The sequence below is a fragment of the Salmo salar genome, chromosome 12, assembly GCF_965601325.2.
Source record: "Salmo salar chromosome 12, fSalSal1, whole genome shotgun sequence".
Taxonomy (NCBI): domain Eukaryota; kingdom Metazoa; phylum Chordata; class Actinopteri; order Salmoniformes; family Salmonidae; genus Salmo; species Salmo salar.
Window position 1 is genome coordinate 40,204,634 of NC_138302.1, and position 22,231 is coordinate 40,226,864.

A 22,231-nucleotide genomic window follows, 5' to 3' on the forward strand; every position below is an offset into this window, starting at 1 on the left:
GTCTGTCATCTCAAGACCGTTACAGAATGCAGACACCACAATTGGAAGCATCAGGGATTTTTTGTTGTTGTTGGTGATGTCGGACTCGGGTGCCGCTGCCGAAGCAACCGGGGATGCCTCAACTGGCTTGTCATGCTCCCATGCCTCGGCTGGCTCGTGGGTTCCTGCATCTTGGCCGGCCCGTCCGGCACACCCAGGTAGGACGCCAGGTGGCATCCCTAGAGGGGGGGTACTGTCAAGTCTGCTCCTGCTCCCCCTTTCTGGTGCTCGAGGCTGCCAGGCTGCTCATCATTACGCACACCTGTCACCATCGTTACACACACCAGCGCTTCATCGGACTCAACTGGACTCCATCGTGTCATTGATTGCCTCCCCTATATCTGTCACTTCCTCAGTTTCATCTCCGTGTCTGCACTGATGTTGTTTTGTTTCTCTTGTCCAGATGCTGTTTTTGCTTTCATGTCTATTATTAAATCCTCACCCTGTACTTGCTTCCGGTGTCCCAGAGTCTGTTGTCTCAAGACCGTTATGCGTTATGTCATCAGATGATAAAAAAAAAACATGTCTTCTGCAAAAACACAAATGCTAGTTAACTAGCTAGCTACGTTTTTCCTGGTTGGACCTGCGTTTACAATGTATCCAATTTCAGTTTGTGTGGTTGTTGGTTTAGCTTTCTGTAACTTCGTAGAAAATACGGTCTGTGTGGGTAGGTGCATATTGCGTTATGATTGCAGGGTGTCATGATATCTTTTCTAACTGTCCCATTATCTGGTTTCTAATTAATTTTACATACACAAACAGATCCCACCATGTCGAACGAACAAATTATCTGTCGACATTTATAAAATTGTACCAAAACTTCCTGTTTCTATCACAGCTGCCATTATTTATTTTGTTATAAGGTATGACTTTACTCACATAAAAACTATGGATGGAAACGTGGTTATAGACAAGCATTTCGTACAATAGAAATAAAGTATTTCCTCTACTGTGGCAATTTAGCCAACACTTTGTTTGAACGGAAACTACTGTTGGTATAGCCTACTGTCACGTCCTGACCATAGTAAGATGTTATTTTCTATGGTAGAGTAGGTCAGAGCGTGACAGGGGGTGTTTTGTGTTTTTCTATGTTTTGGTTCTAGTTTTGTATTTCTATGTTGTTTTTTGGGATGATCTCCAATTAGAGACAACTGGTCCTTGTTGTCTCTAATTGGAGATCATACTTAAGTAGGGTTTTTTTTCCACCTGTGTTGGTGGGTAGTTGTCTTCTGTTTAGTTTATGTACCTGACAGAACTGTGTGCTTTCGTTTTCTCTTTGTTATTTTTCTTTAGTGTTCTGAGTTTAAATAAATATTCATCATGGGCAATCAACACGCTGTGCTTTGGTCCCCTCTCTACGACAGCCGATACAGAACTACCCACCACGACTGGATCAAGCAGCGTGCCCAGGAGGAGATGGATTCCTGGTCTCTGGAGGAGTTGCGAGAGAGGATAGACTGTACTTGGGGGCAAGTATTGGACAGATACAGAAGCCTGCCGGGGAAGCACGAGAGACAGCCTCCAAAAACAATTGGGGGGGGCACACGGGTAGATTGGCGGAGTCAGGGTTGAGACCTGAGCCAACTCCACGTGCTTATCGGGGTGAGCATGTGCCTGCTCCTCGCACTCTCCCTCCCCATGCACCTCCACAGCCCAGTACGTCCTGTGCCTGCTCCTCGCACTCTCTCAAACATTGTTGAAACTATCCTCTGGATGTCATGAACAGGCAGTCCTTGCATCTAGAGTGCTGTCTTTGAATTTGAGAGGGGTTACATTTCTCAAGCCCCATCCCTCAGCTCAGCTGTATATCAAAATAAGCGGCGGAGCAGCCTATTTATTGTTTTTTGAATCGCAGACTGTGGCTCTAAACTGAGAATATTACATTCCAAGTAACTCACATCTATGTATGTTGTTAAATAAGAGCGCGAAGTGCAAACAATGACATTTATTTCAAAATTACTTCTAAATTACGAAATCGATAGGATAAAATATAATTTAGATACCCTTGCTCCATCCATGGCGTAGCTTAATGATCCAAATGCAAAATGGCTTTACACTAATAAAGCTGGAGCAGTAAGAGTTTAACCAGTGCAAAGTGCATCTATCTGCTTGGACTGCAGGACACGATGCTTTCCAGAGACACACACACACACACACACACACACACACACACACACACACACACACACACACACACACACACACACACACACACACACCAAATATTGACCTTGTATTGTTTTTTTTTCATCTGGGTGGTAAGCCTGTATTTAAACCCTCAAGCCTCTGATCTAATCTCGTCGCTGTCAGTTAAAAGGATTCTGGCCTGGCTGGCAGTGTATATGCATATTTATTACAGACGGCCATGCTGGGATTTTTTTTTTATTATGATGGGAAAGCAATTTCCTTTTAAATACTTAACATTTTTTATTCTGCAAATTTGTATTCCAGTTCCTGCGCAGGTGCATCTGTTTCCATGTATTTTGCCTGGTGTTTTTTTTCAAAATCAAAGCCTGCAGAGTAAAGGATAGCTGACTCTGATTTCAGTGTATATTTTGTTGTGGAGCAAGAGCAAAAACTCCTGCCTAGAGGGTCAACTGCCCCTTAGAACCAACTTCTCTGGTTTGAAACGGCCTATGTGGCATCGATATGAGTCAGACACATTCATTTCAGTGTCAAAATTGACGACAAAACTGTGTTTTGTAAGTGAGTTCATCACAACTACTGGAGGGTTGGGTATGGATTACTTAACGCCGATTTATGGACATTCTGGTGTCTGCATTGAACGTACAGCATTTACTGCGATGCGGCCTCTGCAGAAGTCAGGGCATTCATACTTGTGCTTCTCAGAGCAGAGCTGTTGTGAATGAAGTTGTCAAGGAAGTGAGTTTGTGTTTATACAGGACGTATCGCCCCCACCTGCAGTCAGACAATGTTAAATCGGAGCTATACGGAGCCCTCACATTGTTACAAAATTTGGGAGGCCATGGCGAGATGGTACGGAGCTCCGCAATTGCGGCACACCCTTGAGTTACATTCAACATGGTTACTTCTGCTGCCTGTCAACCGTCAAACTACTGGTGATGGTGAGTACGTTAGTAGATAGTTATTACTATACAACATTATTTGATAATGCTAGCGAGCTAAATACATCAAGCTAACGTGTAATGTGATGTAGCATGTCAGAAGGGACAAAAGGTGACTACAAATAAGACAGGTATAATATTTGTACATTGTTATATTAGCAGAACATTGCTTCTAACAATATTATGTGTCGTATGGTTTATTCTACATGGAACTGTTACACTTGAAAGTTATCAAAACACTTTGTTTATCAGCTTCCTCCTGGAGGTAGCTTTGAATCTGGCAGTAGCCTAGAGAGTGGTATGAGAAGAGTGCCATCCTCCTGCATCTCACTTCTGTCTGTAGTTATTGAACTGCCTTCTGGACCCATGGGTTGAGGGAGTGCACTCCACCCCTCTTGCCACCTGATTGCACCTGTCCATAACCTGAAATACATTACATAGATGGAATGGACTTCATCCCCCACTGGAGTCTGTATACTAGCTATGCTACCAGTTTATACGAACGGGAGTTAGCATTTAGCAGCTACTTTTTCTAAATCTAAAAAGGGACAACTTCTAAACGTTATGCAGCCAAATATATCTAAATCTTATTTTAGTAACCCCATTGTGGGCATTTTACAATCAATCATGACAGATTTGACATATCTACTTTGTTAGATCAGATTTGTAGGCCAATCCAGCATCCTATCCCCCACGGTCTGCATTCCATTGACCTCTTTATGGCATCTATCCCCATTACCTCCCGATCTGCTGGGGACAATAAAAGGACACTAAAATGTGCATTTTTATCACACAACACAATGCCATAGATGTGTCAACTTTTGAGGGAGCCGCAAATTGGCATGCTGACTATAGAAATGTTCACCAGAGACTGTTGCCAGAGAATTTAATGTTAATTGTTCTACCTTAAGCTGCCTCCAACGTTGTTTTAGAGACTTTGGCAGTATGTCCAACCGCCTGCCTCACAACCACAGACCTCATATAACCACGGAATACAGACTACGGAATCCTCTGTAACAGAGTCTCCCATCAATATTTTAAATGAATTCAGTGGCACTAACATACCTAGATGAAGCATGGATTGTAGACTATTCCATGCCTCTGGTGCACAAGACGAGAAGGAAGTCTTGCCTAATACTGTAAATGTCCTAGGGACTTTAAGTAGCAACCGCCTAGCAGACTGGGTATGGTAACTGCTGGTGGTGAAGGAGACCAGACTACAGAGGGAGTATACCCAAAAGGGCTTTGTAGATGAACACATACAAATGTAGCTTTCTGCGCATATAATGTCTCGACTTTTGAGGGAACTTTCTGACACAGATGTCTCAACTTTTGAGGGAGCGCGCAATTGGCATGCTGACTGCATAAATATCCACCAGAGCTGTTGCCAGAGAATTTAATGTTCATTTTTTTACCTTAAGCTGCCTCCAACGTCGTTTTAGAGACTTTGGCAGTAAGTCCAACCGGCCTCACAACCGCAGACCTCGTGTAACCACGCCAGCCCAGGATCTCCACATCTGGCTTTTTCACCTGCGGGATCGTCTGAGACCAGCCACACGAACATCTGATGGAACTGAGGAGTATTTCTGTCTGCAATAAAGCCCTTTTGTGGGGAAAACCTCACTCTGATTGGCTGGGCCTTGCTCCACAGTAGGTGGGCCAGTCTCCCAAGTGGGTGGGCCTATGCCTTCCCATGCCCACCCATAGCTGTACCCCTACCCAGTCATGTGAAATCCATAGATTAGGGCCTAATTTATTTATTTAAATTGACTGATTTCCTTATATGAATTGTAAATCATTGAAATTGTTTGTTCAGTATAGTAAAACGTTGTCTAATCACAGACTGTGTCCTACAGACTAATCCAGCTGCTGCTGCTGATGTTGACACCAGCTTTAGTAGTACAGAGCCTGTAGACCCATTGGATGAAAGTATTCAGCCTGGAATAAACTCAAGCTCAAAATGATCTGACTTTGAAACAAGCCGACAGCCAAAGGTATTTATGAAAGCACAATACCCTCTTGAGAAAACAAAATCACTAATACACCAAGTGCTCCTCAAACTTTTCACATTCTTGCAGTCAGTTCTTAGGCATGGGGGAGAGAGGCTGTTAGTATCCTCGTCGACCTTATTCACTCTACTGTTGGCAGTGCTTGTCTCGTCAACAGCACAACTGTAGGTGGTCATACACAACTAGACTCTCTACAAGTCAAGCCCCACTCAAACTTTTCACACCTTTGTTAACAGTCCATCTCAATGCCCCATTATTGACTATTGAGTGTAATTAAACACATACCAGTCTACTGTAGCCTTTTTTGTTTAATGATTAACATGTTTTATTGTATGGTTACACATCCTCATGATCGGTCTTCATGTTTTACACATCCTCATGGTCAGTCTTCATGTCTTTCCAGGAGAATTATAGAACAAACAAATCTTCTGCATGAGGTTGAAGCAGCGGGTGGTGAAGAAAGAGAGGCTTTTCTACTTGGCTGTGGAGTGCAGAAAGGACCAGACTGTTGTCTACAAGGAGCCAGAGTCACATCCCCCCCAAACCTAACATCACTGCCAACATCGCCACAGCACCAAAGCTTGCTAAACCAGCTGCCATTACCCAAAACAAGGAGAGGTTCACCAGCTGAAGAACATTCTGGAACTTGCCTGGAACATTCAACCAACACAACATCCATATTCTGTTAGACTGATGTTGTAGTATAATATAGAATTGTAACGGAGACGCAGGGAGCTCCTCCTCGGAGTGCTAGATGAACGGGGAGTAATCAGGGAAGTGATGACCTCCCCCCTCCGACGTGCGGCCCCAGCCGCAGGACGACACCGGCCCCGAGGGCGAAGAGCGGGCCGGTCTGGACGGCGAAGGTGGAAATCTCAGATGAGATTAGTCTGTTAATGTAGCAAATAAGTAGACATGTCTTGTATTCAGGACAAAGTTTATTTGTTCTGGGGACCGTGGTAATTTTACACAGCAGTATGCAGGAATACAGTATATACAGTAGAAGAAATACTAATACTAACGCTTTTAATAAATACTACAGTTCTACAAAGGGAATACTTGCATATGGTGTGTTTGGGTGGTGCAGTGAGGTGTTCGGAGTCACTTTGATACAATGGGAGTTTGCTGTTATGGGACCTTTCACATCTTGTCTTGAGTCATCAATTATATTTCTTGTCTGTGAGAGAAAGAAGAAAACTCTATTACACATTCATGGGCAATCGTTGTTTACTGTCTGTATTCCTACTGTAGCAGCATGCTGTAGAATGAGACATCTCACAGACATGTTAAATAGCTAGCTAGCTACAACACACAGGTATAGGTACCCCAAGTCTAATATGAGTCATCAAGCCAAAGTCATTCCTTTATTCTCCAGTATCATCATCAAAACATTTCTCCAGTTTTGCTCATAATGCGAGGCACCGAGGGTAGTTAGCTAGCTACAACGTTAGACTACAGTACATTTTAAATATAGTAAACAACACGGCTAGCTTGGCTTGTAGTGGTTCTAACAAGCCGCGTTATCGCCGAATCGATCACCAAATTGTACTGAACAACACTGCCTCGGTTAAAAGATAGATTATATTGCTAGCTAGCTGCCGCTGCTTGCTGGCCTTGTAATTATTTTTCTTGCTGTCTCAACTTCTCTTCAGTGTATTCCGGCTCACATAAATAGGCCCGTACGTTCCTATGTAAAATAAAATAAAGGTTTTGTCGTTCAGCTCTTCTTGGAAAGAGGAAGCAGCCATTGTAGCAAATTATTGAGCATTCTCGGTAACATAGCTCCTGTGAACCTGTAAACTAGTACCGCCCCCATTTTTAAAAGCTTGCCTTCGAGGGTGGGAACAAGGAAGTATGGCTCCCGTCAGGCTATAGTCTATACAAAACCAGGTAAAATGAGTCAATCTTGATATCCTGCAATGTCCTGGCAGATAGGAACATCGTTGAGAAAAGTCCAATGGCTCTATTGAACAAGGACAACCATATCTACTCGCGTGATCGTGCAGTCGGCGAAACACAAAGGCCACAATAATTGCTTAGAAACGTAACTCCATAAATTTTTTGATCAGACAGCAGGCTCAATCAACCAATGACATAATTGTCTGAATCACCCTCTCATCACTCTGGAAAAACACCCCAAAAAGTCTCTAGTGGTGAAGTTTCCCTTTAAGGGATGTACACAAAGGCTGGCTATCCTTGCATCGGAAACAGAGTTGTGAGGACGGCAAAGCACTGCCACTATTGGTTGATTATCCCACAGGTGGAGCCCTACGTCTTGCTCAAATAGTCAGGCTTTCAGCTTGTGATGACTCGACAGGCTCACAGCTTGTGATGATTTTACTTTACTGTAACCTACATCCCAATACAATAACATTAATGTTGTTATTTGGATCATGGACATTAGTGTAGTGAACTTGTATGAAGGGCATTCTATAATGATAAAGTTCAATGATACACTTACTGGGCAGTTTATTAGGTAACACCTGTTCATGAAAGTGGATCACTCCATTTTCCGTGGCTTGCTACAATGCCTTCAGAAAGTATTCATACCTCTTGACTTTTCCACATTTTGTTGTGTTACAGCCTGAATTCAAAATGGATTAAATATATGTTTTTCTAAACCATCTACACACAATACCCAATAATGACAAAGGCAAAACATGTTTTTAGAGGTTTTTGCAAATTTATAGAAAATGAAAAGCAGAAATGTCTAATTTACATAAGTACTCACTACAAAGTCAATACTTTGTAGAAGCACCTTTGGCAGCGATTACAGCTGTGGGTCTTGGTAATTCTCTAAGAGCTTTCCACACCTGGATTGTGCAACCTTTGCCCATTATTCTTTATAAAATTCTTCAAGCTTTGTCAAATTGGTTGTTGAACATTGCTAGACAAACATTTACAGGTCTTAGCATAGATTTTCAGTAGATTTAAGTCAAAACTGTAACCCAGCCGCTCAGGAACATTCACTGTCTTCTTGGTAAGCAACTCCAATGTAGAGTTGGCCTTGTGTTTTAGGTTTTTGTCCTGCTGAAAGGTGAATTAATCTACCTGTGTTTGGTGGAAAGCAGACTGAACCAGGTTTTTCTCTATGATTTTGCTGTGTACTTAACTCTATGCTGTTTCTTTTATATCCTTAAAAACTCCCCAGTCCTTAACGATTACAAGCATAACCATAACATGATGCAGCCATCACTATGCTTGGAAATATGAAGAATGGTACTCAGTGATGTGTTGGATTTGCTCCAAATATAACGCTTTGCATTCAGGACAAAAAGTGTATTTCTATACAGTATTTTGCCGTATTACTTAAGTGCCTCATTGCCAACAGGATGCATGTTTTGGAATATTTTTATTCTTTACAGGCTTCCTTCTTTTCACCCTGTCATTTAGGTTAGTATTGTGGAGTCACTTCAATGTTGTTGATCCATCCTCAGGTGTTTTCTCATTTAACATCTACCAAATGTGCCCTTCTTTGCGAGGCATTGGAAAACCTCCCTGGTGTCTGTGGTTGAATCTGTTTGAAATTCACTGCTTGACTGAGGGAGCTTATAGATGATTGTATGTGTGGGGTACAGAGAGGAGGTAGTCATTCAAACGTATTTAGGCTTGCCATAACAAAGGGGTTGAAAAAAAATTGAAAACATTATTCCAATTTGCCATCATTTGTTTGGTATTTTGGTATTTTATTAGGATCCCCATTAGCTGTTGCAAAAGCAGCAGCTCCTCTTCCTGGGGTCCACACAAAACATAATACAGAATGACATAATACAGAACATCATTAGACAAGGACAGAACTACATACATTTTTAAAAAGGCACACGTAGCCTACATATCAATGCATCCACACAAACTATCTAGGTCAAATAGGGGAGAGGTGTTGTGCCGCGAGGTGTTGCTTATCTGTTTTTTGAAATCAGGTTTGCTGTTTATTTGAGCAATATGAGACGGAAGGAAGTTCCATGCAATAAGGGCTCTATATAATACTGTACGTTTTCTTGAATTTGTTCTGGATTTGGGGACTATGAAAGACCCCTGGTGGCATGTCTGGTGGGATAAGTGTGTGTGTCAGAGCTGTGTGTAAGTTGTCTATGCAAACAATTTGGGATTTTCAACACAATGTTTCTTATAAAAAGAATAAGTGATGCAGTCAGTCTCTCCTCAACTCTTAGCCAAGAGAGACTGGCATGCATATTATTAATATTAGCCCTCTGATTACAATGAAGAGCAAAAGGTCCCGCTCTGTTCTGGGCCAGCTGCAGCTTAACTAGGTATTTTCTTGCAGCACTGGACCACAAGACTGGACAATAATCAAGATTAGACAAAACTAGAGCCTGCAGAACTTGCTTTTTTGAGTGTGGTGTCAAAAAAGCAGAGCATCTCTTTATTACAGCTGGACCTCTCCCGATCTTTCCAACCATTGAATCTATATGTTTTGACCATGAGTTTACAATCTAAGGTAACGCCAAGTAATTAGTCTCCTCAACTTGTTCAACAGCCATACCATTCATTACCAGATTCAGCTGAGGTCTAGCACTTAAGGAATGATTTGTACCAAATACAATGCTCTTAGTTTTAGAGATGTTCAGGACCAGTTTATTACTGGCCACCCATTCCAAAACAGACTGCAACTCTTTGTTAAGGGTTTCAGTGACTTCATTAGCTGTGGTTGCTGATGCATTTATGGTTGACTCATCAGCATACATGGACACACATGCTTTGTTTAATGCCAGTGGCAGGTCATTGGTAAAAATAGAAAAGAGTAGAGGGCCTAGAGAGCTTCCCTGCAGTACACCACACTTTACATGTTTGACATTAGAGATGCTTCCATTAAAAGAAAACCCTTTGTTCTATTAGATAGCTCTGAATTCACGATATAGCAGCGGTTGAAAAGCCATAGCACTTAAGTTTTTTCAACAACAGGTTATGGTCAATAATATCAAAGGCTGCATTGAAATCTAACAGTACAGCTCCCACAATCTTCTTATTATCAATTTCCTTCAATCATCAGTCATTTGTGTCAGTGCAGTACATGTTGAGTGCTCGTCTCTATAAGCATGCTGAAACTCTGTTGTTAATTTGTTTACAGAGAAATAGTATTGTATTTGGTCAAATACATTTTTTCCCCAACAGTTTGCCAAGAGCTGGCAGCAAGCTTATAGGTCTGCTCTTAGAACCAGTAAAGGCCGCTTTACCACTCTTGGGTAGTGGAATTACTTTGGCTTCCCTCCAGGCCTGAGGACAAAGACTTTCCTCTATGCTCAGATTAAAAATGACAGATAGGAGTGGCTATAGAGTCAGCCACCATCCTCAGTAGCTTTCCATCTAAATTGTCAATGGCAGGAGGTTTGTCATTATTGATCGTTAACAATTTTTCCACCTCTCCCACACTAACTTTACAACATTCAAACTTGCACTGCTTTTCTTTCAGTATTAGTTTTTTTATACATAAATATAATTGCTCACTTTTTGTTGTGGGCATTTCCTGCCTAAGTTTGCCCACTTTGCAAATGAAATAATCATTAAAATAATTAGCAACATCAAATGGTTTTGTGATGAATAAGCCATCTGATTCGATGAAAGATGGGGTTGAATTTGTCTTTCTGCCCATAATTTCATTTAAAGTACTCAAGTTTTTTCCCATCATTGATCTTGGCTTCATAATAAAGTTTCTTCTTCTTTTTGTTGAGTTTAGTCACAAAATGTCTCAATTTGCAGTAAGTAAGCCAGTCAGATGTACAGCCAGACTTTTTAGCCACTCCTTTTGCCCCATCTCTTTCAACCATACAGTTTTTTAATTCCTCATCAATCAATGGAGCCTTAACTGTCAGTTTCTGAACAGGTGCATGTTTATCAATAATTGGAAGAAGCAATTTCATCAAGTGCAGCATCTGGATGCTCCTCAATCACATCTGACCAACAAATATTTGTATCATCATCCACATAAGAGTCACAGCTAAATATTTTGTATGATCTCTTATACACTATTTAAGGCCCAGCTGTTGGAAATGTGGCTTTCCTGGATATAGCCACTATATTGTGATCACTGCATCCAATGGGTACGGATATTGCTTTAGAACAAAGTTCTACAGCATTAGTAAAAATGTGATCGATACATGTGGATGATCTTGTTCGTGTAGTGTTTGTAAACACTCTGGTAGGTTGATTAATAACCTGAACCAGATTCCAGGCACTGGCTACAGTAAGAAGCTTCCTCTTGAGCGGACATCTTGATGAAAACCAGTCAATATTCAGGTCCCCAAGAAAGTAGACTTCTCTGTTTACATCACTTACACTATCAAGCATTTCTCACATATTATTTAGATACAGACTGCTAGCACTTGGTGGCCTATAGCAACACCACAAAAGAAAAGGCATTGGAGGTGCCAAGTGAACCTGCAACCACAACACTTCAATAACACTTGACATAAGATCTTCTCTTAGCATTACAGGGATATGGCTCTGAATATATACAGCAAGTCCTCCCCCATAAGCATGTCTGTCTCTTCTATAAATGTTATATCCTTGTATTGTGTGTAGGCCAGTGACCAAAAAATCTCAATTTAACCAATTTCAAATTCAGCCTGTAATACTACAACATTTGGAAAAAGTAAAGGGGTGTGAATACTTTCTGAAGGCACTGTATAAAAAGCAGGCAGACAGGCATCCAGTTACTGTTTGATTGAACGTTAGAATGGGCAAAACAAGTGACCTAAGCGACTTTGAGTGTGGTATAATCGTCAGTGGTAGGTGCGCCGGATCCAGTATCTCAAACGGTCGTGCTCCTGAGTATTTCACGCACGACAGTGTTTAGGGTTTACAGAGAATGGTGCGACAAACAATATCCAGTCAGCGGCAGTCCTGTGGGAAAAAACTGCTCATTGATGAGAGAGGTCAAAAGGATAATGGTAAGAATCGTGCAAGCTAACAGGCGGGTCACAAACTGACATAACGGTGCAGTACAACAGTGGTGTGCAGAACGGCATCTCGGAAGGCAGAACTCGTCGATCCTTGTCACGGATGGGCTATTGCATCTGATGACCACACTGGGTTCCACTCCTATCAGCTAAAAACAAGAAGCGACTCCAATGGGCATGCGATGACCTACACTGGAAAATTGAGGAGTGGAAAAACATTGGCTGGAACATGACAGCAAGTTCAGTTTACTCGAGTGGCCTGCGCAGACCCCAAACCTCAACCCAATGGAGCATCTTTGGGATGAGATGGAACGGGCTGTTCACAGCATGAATGTACTGCTGTCCAATCTGCAGCAACTGCATAATGCCATCGCGTCAGCTTGGACCAACATCCCTGTGGAACGTTTCCGACACCTTGTTGAATGCCCTGAAGAATTCAGGCTGTTAAAGAGGCAAAGGGGGGTCCGACCCGGTACTAGATGAGTGTACCTAATAAATTGTCCGGTGAGTGTATGTTGCATCCATGTTAAGAAAAACAACTCTGCAGATCCTCAAAATATTTGTAATATTTAAAACTACTGAAAATGTCCACACAGTGGTTTCACTAAATCATTTTATTTCTGTCTTTGATGGGATGAACTCAACATTGTAAACGTTGACTATTATTGACATACATGGTGGCATTTAAGTGCAATTTAAAAGTTGCATTTAGCAAACTAATCATGTCAAACTTCTTTTGTGGGTTACATGATAACAGAGCATTCAAATGACTATTCTTCAAACAATAAATAAAAGGCATAACAGGCCTCAGAATTACATTTAAAACTGTGAAGATATGAATATTACAGGTCAAATCAAGCACCTTAGAAGTTGAGAAGCTACTAATTCCTTTTGGGCAGGCCTCAGGGTGGATACTTGCTGCTGCGGTGCTTTGTCGCTGCTCTGGCTGTCAGTAGCGAGTGCCAAAGCCATGGATTTCCAGTTTGGGGATGTCCCTCTCGTTAGAGAACTTGGCGTGGTCAATGCGTGAGCTGGGACTCCCCACCTTACTCAGCCACACCTTCCTACGGAGAGAGACAGAAAAGGCCCACAATTCCGAGTCAAAACAACCCCTAACAAACTGTCACTGGTATTCAAAACCAGTTCTATAAAAGACACGTAAAATGATTTTTTGGGGCTTTTGGGACTACTCCATTGATTCCATTGTACTGGACTAAACAAATTAAAGAGCAGACAATGTATTAAACAATCTATTTGACCCAGGTCTGGTGTCAATGCATTGACAGACATAACAATAAATATTGCCAGCTACAGCCAAGATTTGGCTGTAATAGGCCATATGTTTTGAGTCCCCAGCATAACGCAAACACAATGGGATCAATTCATGTTGGTAATAATCATCTCATGGGTGAAAGCGATGCGCTAACACCAGAGGACCTATGTTCCCTTTCCTCGCAGTCTGTACACTAAATCCCTCATGTTGTATTCTAGTGAATCAAGAGGTCACTAAATGCATTATGGTCCTCTGAGGGCCCATCACTCCATTCTTATTGGATGAGTGCGAGCAGGAAGGCGCACCGGTTGGCAGTCAGAAGCTTTTTTCAAGGTGCGCCTGTGTTGAGACTGCTGGGAAACTTCTTGCATTGGAGGCTACGATGGAGGAAATTGACTAACAACAAAAGAGAGATGTATGTATTGTTGCCATGGAAGAGATCTCTCATTCTCTCTTACAAGGGCGCATTGATATTCCCCTACTGTTTTGCCTTTAAATGAAATACAAGTAATTCTACTGGTGGTTCACTAGGCTATGCATTATCAAGTTGAGCACAGGAATACAGGATAAAAAAGCTTTGGGAATACAGGATAAAAAAAAGCCTAGAAAATACAGACTACCCAGTAATAAAATAAATGCTGTCTAGTTAACTCTGACAATGTTATACCACAGTGCTGTCAAATATGTTGATTATTGTGCATTGTCCCTGACAAAACCTATATAAATAACTAAAATGTTATCAATACTGACATTGTAAATATAGGATACACACCAAGTGTAAAAAAATAACTGGAAATTACAAATCTACTAAATAAAAAAAATAAACGCAACATGTAAAGTGTTGGTCCCATGTTTCATGAGCTGAAATGAAAGGTCCCAGAAATGTTGCATACGCACAAAAAGCTTATTTCTCACAAATTTTGTGCACAAATTTGTTAGTGAGCATTTCTACCTGACAGGTGTGGCATATCAAGAAGCTGATTAAACAGCATGATCATTACACAGGTTGCACCGAGTGCTGGGGACAATAAAAGGCCACTAAAATGTGCAGTTTTGTCACACAACAGATTTATTTGTTTTATTCAACCAGGAAAAGCCCATTGAGACCCATAGTCTCTTTTTCAAGGGAGTCCTGGCCAAGAAGGCAGCAACAATTAATACATTACAGAATTAAAACAAACAACAATACAGCATGATCCAGCCTAAAAAAGCATTTACACTCCTCTGTAACAGAGTCTCCCATCAATATTTTACATGCATTCAGTGGCACTAACATATCTAGATGAAGCATGGATTGTAGACTATTCCATGCCTCTGGTGCACAAGAAGAGAAGGCAGTCTTGCCTAATACTGTAAATGTCCTGGGGACTTTAAGTAGCAACCACCTAGTAGACTGGGTATGGTAACTGCTGGTGGTGAAGGAGACCAGACTACAGAGGGAGTATACCCAAAAGGGCTTTGTAGATGAACACATACAAATGTAGCTTTCTGCGCACATAATGTCTTGACTTTTGAGGGAGCGCGCAATTGGCATGCTGACTGCATAAATATCCACTAGAGTGGTTGCCAGAGAATTTAAATGTTCATTTTTCTACCTTAAGCCATCTCCAACGTCGTTTTAAAGACTTTCACTGTACGTTAAACCGGTCTTAATCAATTTAAATTTTATTGGTCACATACACATGGTTAACAGATGTTAATGGGAGTGTAGCGAAAGGCTTGTGCTTCTAGTTCTGACAGTGCAGTAATATCTAACAAGTAATCTAACAATTCCCCAACAACTACCTAATACACACAAATCTAAAAAGGGCTGAATGAGACTATGTACATATAAATATATGAATGAGCGATGGCAGAGCGGCATAGGCAAGGTGCAATAGACGGTATAAAATACAGTATATACATATACGATGAATGTAAGATATGTAAACATTATTAAAGTGGCATTATTTAAAGTGGCATTGTTTAAACTGACTAGTGATCCATTTATTAAAGTGGCCAGGGATTGGGTCTCAATGTAGGCAGCAGCCTCTCTGAGTTAGTGATTACTGTTTAGCAGTCTGATGGCCTTGAGAGAGAAGCTGTTTTTCAGTCTCTCGGTGCCAGCTTTGATGGACCTGTACTGACCTCGCCTTCTGGATGGTAGCGGTGTGAACAGACAGTGGCTCGGCTTGTTGTTGTCCTTGATGATTCTTTTGGCCTTCCTGTGACATCGGGTGCTGTAGGTGTCACGGAGGGCAGGTAGTTTGTCCCCAGTGATGCGTTGTGCAGACCGTACCACACTCTGGAGAGCCTTGCGGTTGAGGGCGGTGCAGTTGCTGTGATATAGCCCGACAGGATGCTCTCGATTGTGCATCTGTAAAGGTTTGTCAGGGTTTTGGGCGACAAGCCAAATTTCTTCAGCCTCCTGAGGTTGAAGAGGCGCTGTTGCGCCTTCTTCACCACAATGTCTGTGTGGGTGGACCATTTCAGTTTGTCAAAGCGGACAAAGGTGTTTAGTTTGTCTGGAAGCGTGACGTCGGTGTCCGTGACGTGGCTAGTTTTCTTTTTTGTAGTCTTCGACTTCCTGTAGACCCTGCCACCAACGTCTCGTGTCTGAGCCGTTGAACTGCGACTCCACCTTGTCCCTGTACCGGCATTTTGCTTGTTTGATTGCCTTGCGGAGAGAATAACTACACTGTTAATATTCAGACATATTCCCAGACCTCTTTCCATTGTTAAATGCGGTGGTTCGCGCTTTCAGTTTTGCGCGAATGCCGCCATCAATCCATGGTTTCTGGTTAAGGTAGGTTTTAATAGTCACAGAGGGTACCTTATCTCCAATGCACTTCCTTATAAACTCACTCACTGAGTCAGCGTATAGATTGATGTTGTTCTCTGAGGCTGACCGGAACATATCCCAGTCCGTGTGATCAAAACAATCTTGAAGCCTGGATTCCGATTGGTCAGACCAGCGTTGAATGGTTCTAGTCACTGGTACATCCGGTTTGAGTTTCTGCCTATAAGACGGTAGGAGCAAGATGGCGTCGTGGTCGGATTTGCCAGCTCAGGACCTCCACATCCAGCTTCTTCACCTGCGGGATCATCTGAGACCAGCCACCCGCAGCTGATGAAACTGAGGATTATTTATGTCTGTAATAAAGCCCTTTTTTGAGGGGAAAAAAATAGCCAGCCCACCCATGGCTGCGCCCCTGCCCAGGCATGTGAAATCCATAGATTAGGGCCTAATCAATTTATTTAAATTGAATGATTTCCTTATATGAACTGTGTAACTCAGTAAAATCTTTGAAATTGTTGCATGTAGCATTTATATTTTCTGTTCAATATACATTGACAAACTACTATAGCACATTTCTGAATCACAGACCACACACATACAAACAGAGCATTTTAAATAGGTACTACATTCGGACACAGGCTATTACAGTATTATACACAATGTATTAAGTGCATAGATCTGCCCAGTCTTTCAGGAAACTAAACCCTAACAAAAGAAAACAGGGAAATTGGAAAATAATTGCACTTGCTAGCTGCCAAGGGAGGGAGGTATTTAGCCAAATTAATCCTTTAAGAACACCCACCCTTGCTTGTTTACATTTCCCTATCTCAATCTCTGAGTAGTTGGCAAAGGAATACCTTTATTGGATGTCTATAACCTTTCTTTCCCCTTTGCGTTTTCTATAGAGGTGTGAGTAAGAGCTTTGAAAACATGCTCCTTCTCTCTCACTCTACCACATCTGCTGGTCAATAACCCCCCCACCCCATGTACACAGTGGAGCCCATCTGTGTGCTCAAGCGCAGGCTGCTGCTCATTGTTTTGAAGGGAAGAACTGGGAGGCTCCAACCCTCTCACTGGTTTGGGGAAGTTAGATAGCTTTGAAAGTGTGTGGGGGGGGGGGGGGGGGGGGGGGGGGTCCATATTGCTGATCCTGCTACACATTGTGTGGATGAGTCAGTAAAGTGCCTTCATCGTAAAGTGGTACCAGTACTTTGTGTACTGCTTGACAATAGCTAGATCTAACATTCCAACAACACCTTGGATTAGTTCAAATTAAGCTAGCCTCATCTCCACACTCCTGAAAATGATAATTCAGATAAAAGGCCCCAAAAAATACAGATGAAGTGATGAAGTGGTGGATATCAGGACTAAGACATGGAACGAAAGGAGTTAAGTCAGCAGACTAGCAATTCCAACCCTGCCAAAGAGAGGTGGATAGTAGGACAGGGGAAATATTTATTGTTCATGAGAGAGAGAAAAAAGAGGGGGGGAATGCAGGCAGACTCCAGCAGATTCCAACCCCGCCTGCTCTGTCTGTTTCAATATTTAATGACCAAACACATTTCTGTTCTCACATCTCGTGTTCGCAGGCCAGAATGAAAAGGTGCACTTTTTTTGTGCAGCAAAAGCTCAACCCTCAAAAGGCAATGTCAGGCACAGTTGAATGACTACAAACACTGCAGTGTGTATATAAAAAAAATACACATACTTCAAGAGGAACCCTTCCCCCAAATTTCAGAGCTAGATAAATACTCTAAAGCCAATGGGTGGAGGAGCTGCCCAGAGAGATTAATGTTAAGGTAGTTCCTATAATGTACCATTTTTCATCACATTTACCATTATGTAAGTCACAATACAATAGAAATTAGAAACAAGCCAAAGGATTTGGAGGATTCATTGCAATGAATCTCACACACACATGGTCAGGCTTTGTGAAAGGAAATACTCCCCTGCTGGCCGGACCCTCCACCAGCTCTCCAGTACATCTTGTTCCCAGTTCGTAGAGAACCTGGTGATGTAATCCCCAGCTCGACCCAGGCTGACTTACTTTCCCATGTACCTCGGTTTTAGGAACTACAGGCTGAGCCACACCCACCAAGCAGGTCAGGGAAGTAGTAAGATGAAGTTGCCCCTCAACACTTATCTGAAGTCAGTTTAGCATCCTTCAGTTTTGTACAAGCATGGGCAAAAGGGAGTTCCCTGAGATAAACAAATGAGAAGCCGGCACACAGAATATTGCTGCTCCCCAGTGCTTTATTTTGGCACCCAAATACTAATTCCTTTTTCTCAGTAATATCCTTTAGTCAAGCACCGGTAGTCACAAGTTTAGGATGTGCATATCACCCTCCTTTTCTTCAAGAGGGAGTTTCTACCATACACCAGTCTATTCCTTTTAAATCCATGAGGGGGAGTTTGTGAGCGCACCCTTTGGGGATAGAGAATCAGGCCACAGCCTGTGACTAGGCATGGGAAGCTCTATTCTAGAGTATTCCATGGAGCAGGGATCATCAACTAGATTCAGATGTGTGCCAATTCCTTCTTGAGCGGATGGTCAGGAGGCCCGAACATACCAAAAAATATTTTTTGGACTGCAAATTGACCACAAGAAGCACAAAAATATATAACATTTGACTAAAACATAATCCTTTCAAACATTGCTTACATTTGTATATGATCACATATATCTCTCTATTATGTCTGGGAATACTTTGGAACAGATTGTATAAATAAAAATCACTTAGAGCTGATTAGCATTTTTTTTTGTTTATCCAACAATAAAACATTTGTATTTTTTAAATCCCCTAAAAAAGAAACACAAGTTGGGGAACACTGGCATTTGGTAATAGTCTGGGCATATGATGACACCTACTGGCAAAGTACTACTTTGCATTCTCAATACACAAAGGTATTATCTCTAGTAAAGACAGTAAGTAAGTAAAAATGTATGTCCTCTGTTAAGCTCTCACAAGTGTGATGATATTAAAGTAGCTGCATGGTGTCAGTGATACTCTTGCCTGGTTTCAGCCAAAGTAACTGCTCTGAGGTATGCCTACATTTAATTACAATTTTTTGCACTGACTCTTGCATAGGCTTGATGTACACTCACTGGACTCTAACCACACACACACACACACACACACACACACACACCACACACACACACACACACTACACTACACTGACGGCACACACACACACACACACACTGCTGCTACTCTCTGTTTATTATCTATAGTCACTTTACCCCTACCTACATGTACATATTACCTCGACTAACCCCGTACCCTTGCACATTGACTCTGTACCAGTACCCCTTTTATATAGGCTCGTAATTGTTATTTTATTGTGTTACTGTTTTTCCTTTAGTTTATTTAGCAAATGTTTCTTACTTTATTAAAACTTTGCATTGTTGGCTAAGGGCTCGTAAGTAAGCATTTCACAGCAAGGTCTACACCTGTTGCATGCGACGCATGTGCAAAATACAATTTGATTTGATACATGTAGTATAGGTATCATTAAACACTTTACTTACAAGTATGAAATGGTATTAGTTGTCAAAAGCATGTGAGCCTTTATGATTAGAATAAGGCTTATAATATGTTATCGCTCTGTGTGGCAACCAACTCAAAAACTGTCTTTAAATGGTAATGCGAAATAAAAATATTGAGTGTTGTGATGCTGAGGGCTAAATTCCACTGAACCAGCATTGCAGTATCATATAAAAATTCCCCCAACAGATTGGGGTGCTGTAAAAAATCCAAATAAATAATAACAGGTAGACCCGCCCCTCAGGTAGCTGATTTGTTTACAGAATAAGATCCGTTCAGCAGAGGAGGCTGGTTTGACTCCGTTCCATGAATTCCTTTCCAGACATTTCAATGAGCCCCTCCTCCTATAGCTCCTCCCACCAGCCTCTTCTGGTGTGCAGTAGTTTGTAAACCAAGGCATTGCTTATACATTAAAATGGGAATGATTCATTGAATCGTGTCCTGTCTAATGAATTGTATTGTCTATCTCAGAGTGGACTTACATTTCATTGACCTTGTCATGGGGCCCCTGTAACTGGCCAACCACTGTTCCTTCTCTTGTGTTCTTCACCCAGCCATTAACACCCAGCTTCTTCCCCTGGTCTTCTGTGTACTGGAAAACACAGGACCAAAAGAAAGGAAGGAAAAACGGCACAGGGGGTGTAATGTTATTGCAGAAACTGGGGTTATCATCTTATAAAGATAACACTGTACAATGTATGTTAGAAACAGAACCAAAGATTCTCTACACTGTATGTAGGCTACATGAAAATGCTAACACACTTCACTTTATCAATATGGAACAGTATGGAACACAGAATTTAAAAAGAAGAGTACAGTTAGATGGAAGAGGGGAAAATACTAACACGTTGCAAATCAAAATGGAATGTGATAGGTTTTAAAATATATATTTTGTTCTACTTTTATTTAATATTAGTATTGTCTTTTTTTAAATAGCCTTTTACATGTTGAGGAAAATGTAAGTGAAGTTGCTCACCATTCTGAAGCAAACACCTGTAAGAACAAAACAAACATGAAAATAAATAGAGGTAATTCATATCCAAATATTCCAGATTAGCTATATCTTGCTTTATTGACTTGATGACCTGATCCTTTCAGAGACTAGAAACTGTAGAGAATCTAAGGGGCCATACAGAGTCCTCTTTGGTTCTCATTCAAACCATTGACCACAGCACGGCCAATGTGTACAACAGTCCTGACGCGTGTAATACGGTTTTGGAAACATCAGAAATTCTACTTTCATATCACACCAAAATATTTTTTTCAAATACAAAATATACACTTACTGTGCACCGTTTTAACATAGATTCCAATTCCATTTACCTTAACTATGACACTTCTTGAGCTAATGGAATCTAAAGCAAAACAAAATTATAACGTTGTCTCGAAGCTATTACACTTCTTCCCCTGGTCTTTTTTTGTGTGCATCTTTTGTATTTGTAAAGTTATTTTGGGATGATAATTAAGTTCGCAATCAAGGATAAATTGTTTTTAATCAAGAGCATTTCATGCCTTGATCAATTCCCCTCAACAATATTCAATAGGCTAACTTGCAGAAGGGCTAACTTGCATCATGCCATAGGGGAAAACAATTGCATTTGAAAATATGGATAGCAGCATGCTATGTTTCGGTTGCACAGTGAAACTTGTTACCAAACTTGCCTACTCAGTGAATCTACTTCAGGCAGTGTGCATTGTGTGAGTTGACGATTTTACATACAGGCACAGGCTCACCCCCAAGGCAGACAACTGAACATGCGCAGGGTAGCCTAGTAAGCCTACCTACCCTGGACGTTCCCGAATATCTCGAAATCTACAGAGGCAAGCTTTTCACCTCCAACATCAACGTTGGTAGACATGGCAAGTAAAATAACCACTGAGGATAAAACTAAACTATAAAGGCTTTCCACACTACCCATGCAATAACCCCAGCCCCTCTCCCGGCTAACAGATGTAGCTACGTTAGTTGCTTTCCTCAAAGATAAGTCTGAGCTATGCCCTGCTCACTGCCACCATTTTTCTTCTGCGTCTTCTTCTAATTTAACCAACTTTAGTGGTGATTTACTACCACCTACTGGACCAGACAGAGAAGGTCTAAAACCTGCCTAATCTCGGAAACCCTGATCTAAAATCGTGCGTAACTGCGTCAGATCCTCCATACCGTCTGTCCACGAGAGGTTAAACACTGTGATAATATAGATATTTTTTATGTGGAGGGGTTTATATTTGTCCTGTTACACACAAGTGCGTAATGGCAATGTATTGTTTTGCATATCCCAACTCCCCCTGAGACACCCACAATTATAAAGTACCTCTGGGGCAATTAGGGCTAAAGGCCATGCTCAAAAGTACAGCAAAATATCTATATATATTTTTTACTTTGTCTGCTCCGGTATTCAAACAGCAACCTTTACAGTTACTGGCGCAGCACTCTAACCTCAAGGCTACCTGCCATCCCTTATTCTGATGTTTAGATGATGTTTAGCTGACACTGATTTTGTGCTCAAGTACTCAAATTTTAATGTTAATGTTCTGCCCCCATGGCAGAAGCACCCCAGCTGCTGGTAGAAAAAGGTTGAG

At 41.5% G+C, this 22,231-nt stretch overlaps 1 protein-coding gene and 1 long non-coding RNA gene across 4 annotated transcripts; one reads left to right on the forward strand and one right to left on the reverse strand.

The window, feature by feature from the left end:
- Nucleotides 1–2,632: 2,632 nt before the first annotated feature.
- On the forward strand, nt 2,633–6,198 carry LOC106565003 (uncharacterized). Its single transcript, XR_001319580.2, has 3 exons — nt 2,633–3,125; nt 4,982–5,119; nt 5,538–6,198. It is a non-coding gene; the product is annotated as an uncharacterized LOC106565003 (long non-coding RNA).
- Nucleotides 6,199–12,650: 6,452 nt separating this feature from the next.
- acyp2 (acylphosphatase 2, muscle type) lies at nt 12,651–21,699 on the reverse strand. Of its 3 annotated transcripts, none has more exons than XM_045690436.1 (4): nt 21,372–21,699; nt 20,628–20,644; nt 20,134–20,243; nt 12,651–13,115 (listed from the first exon to the last, which is right to left on the reverse strand). In XM_045690436.1, the coding sequence occupies exons 2-4, from the start codon at nt 20,628–20,630 to the stop codon at nt 13,001–13,003; spliced, it is 228 nt and encodes a 75-aa protein (XP_045546392.1). In that variant the 5' UTR covers nt 20,631–20,644; nt 21,372–21,699; the 3' UTR covers nt 12,651–13,000.
- Nucleotides 21,700–22,231: the final 532 nt, after the last annotated feature.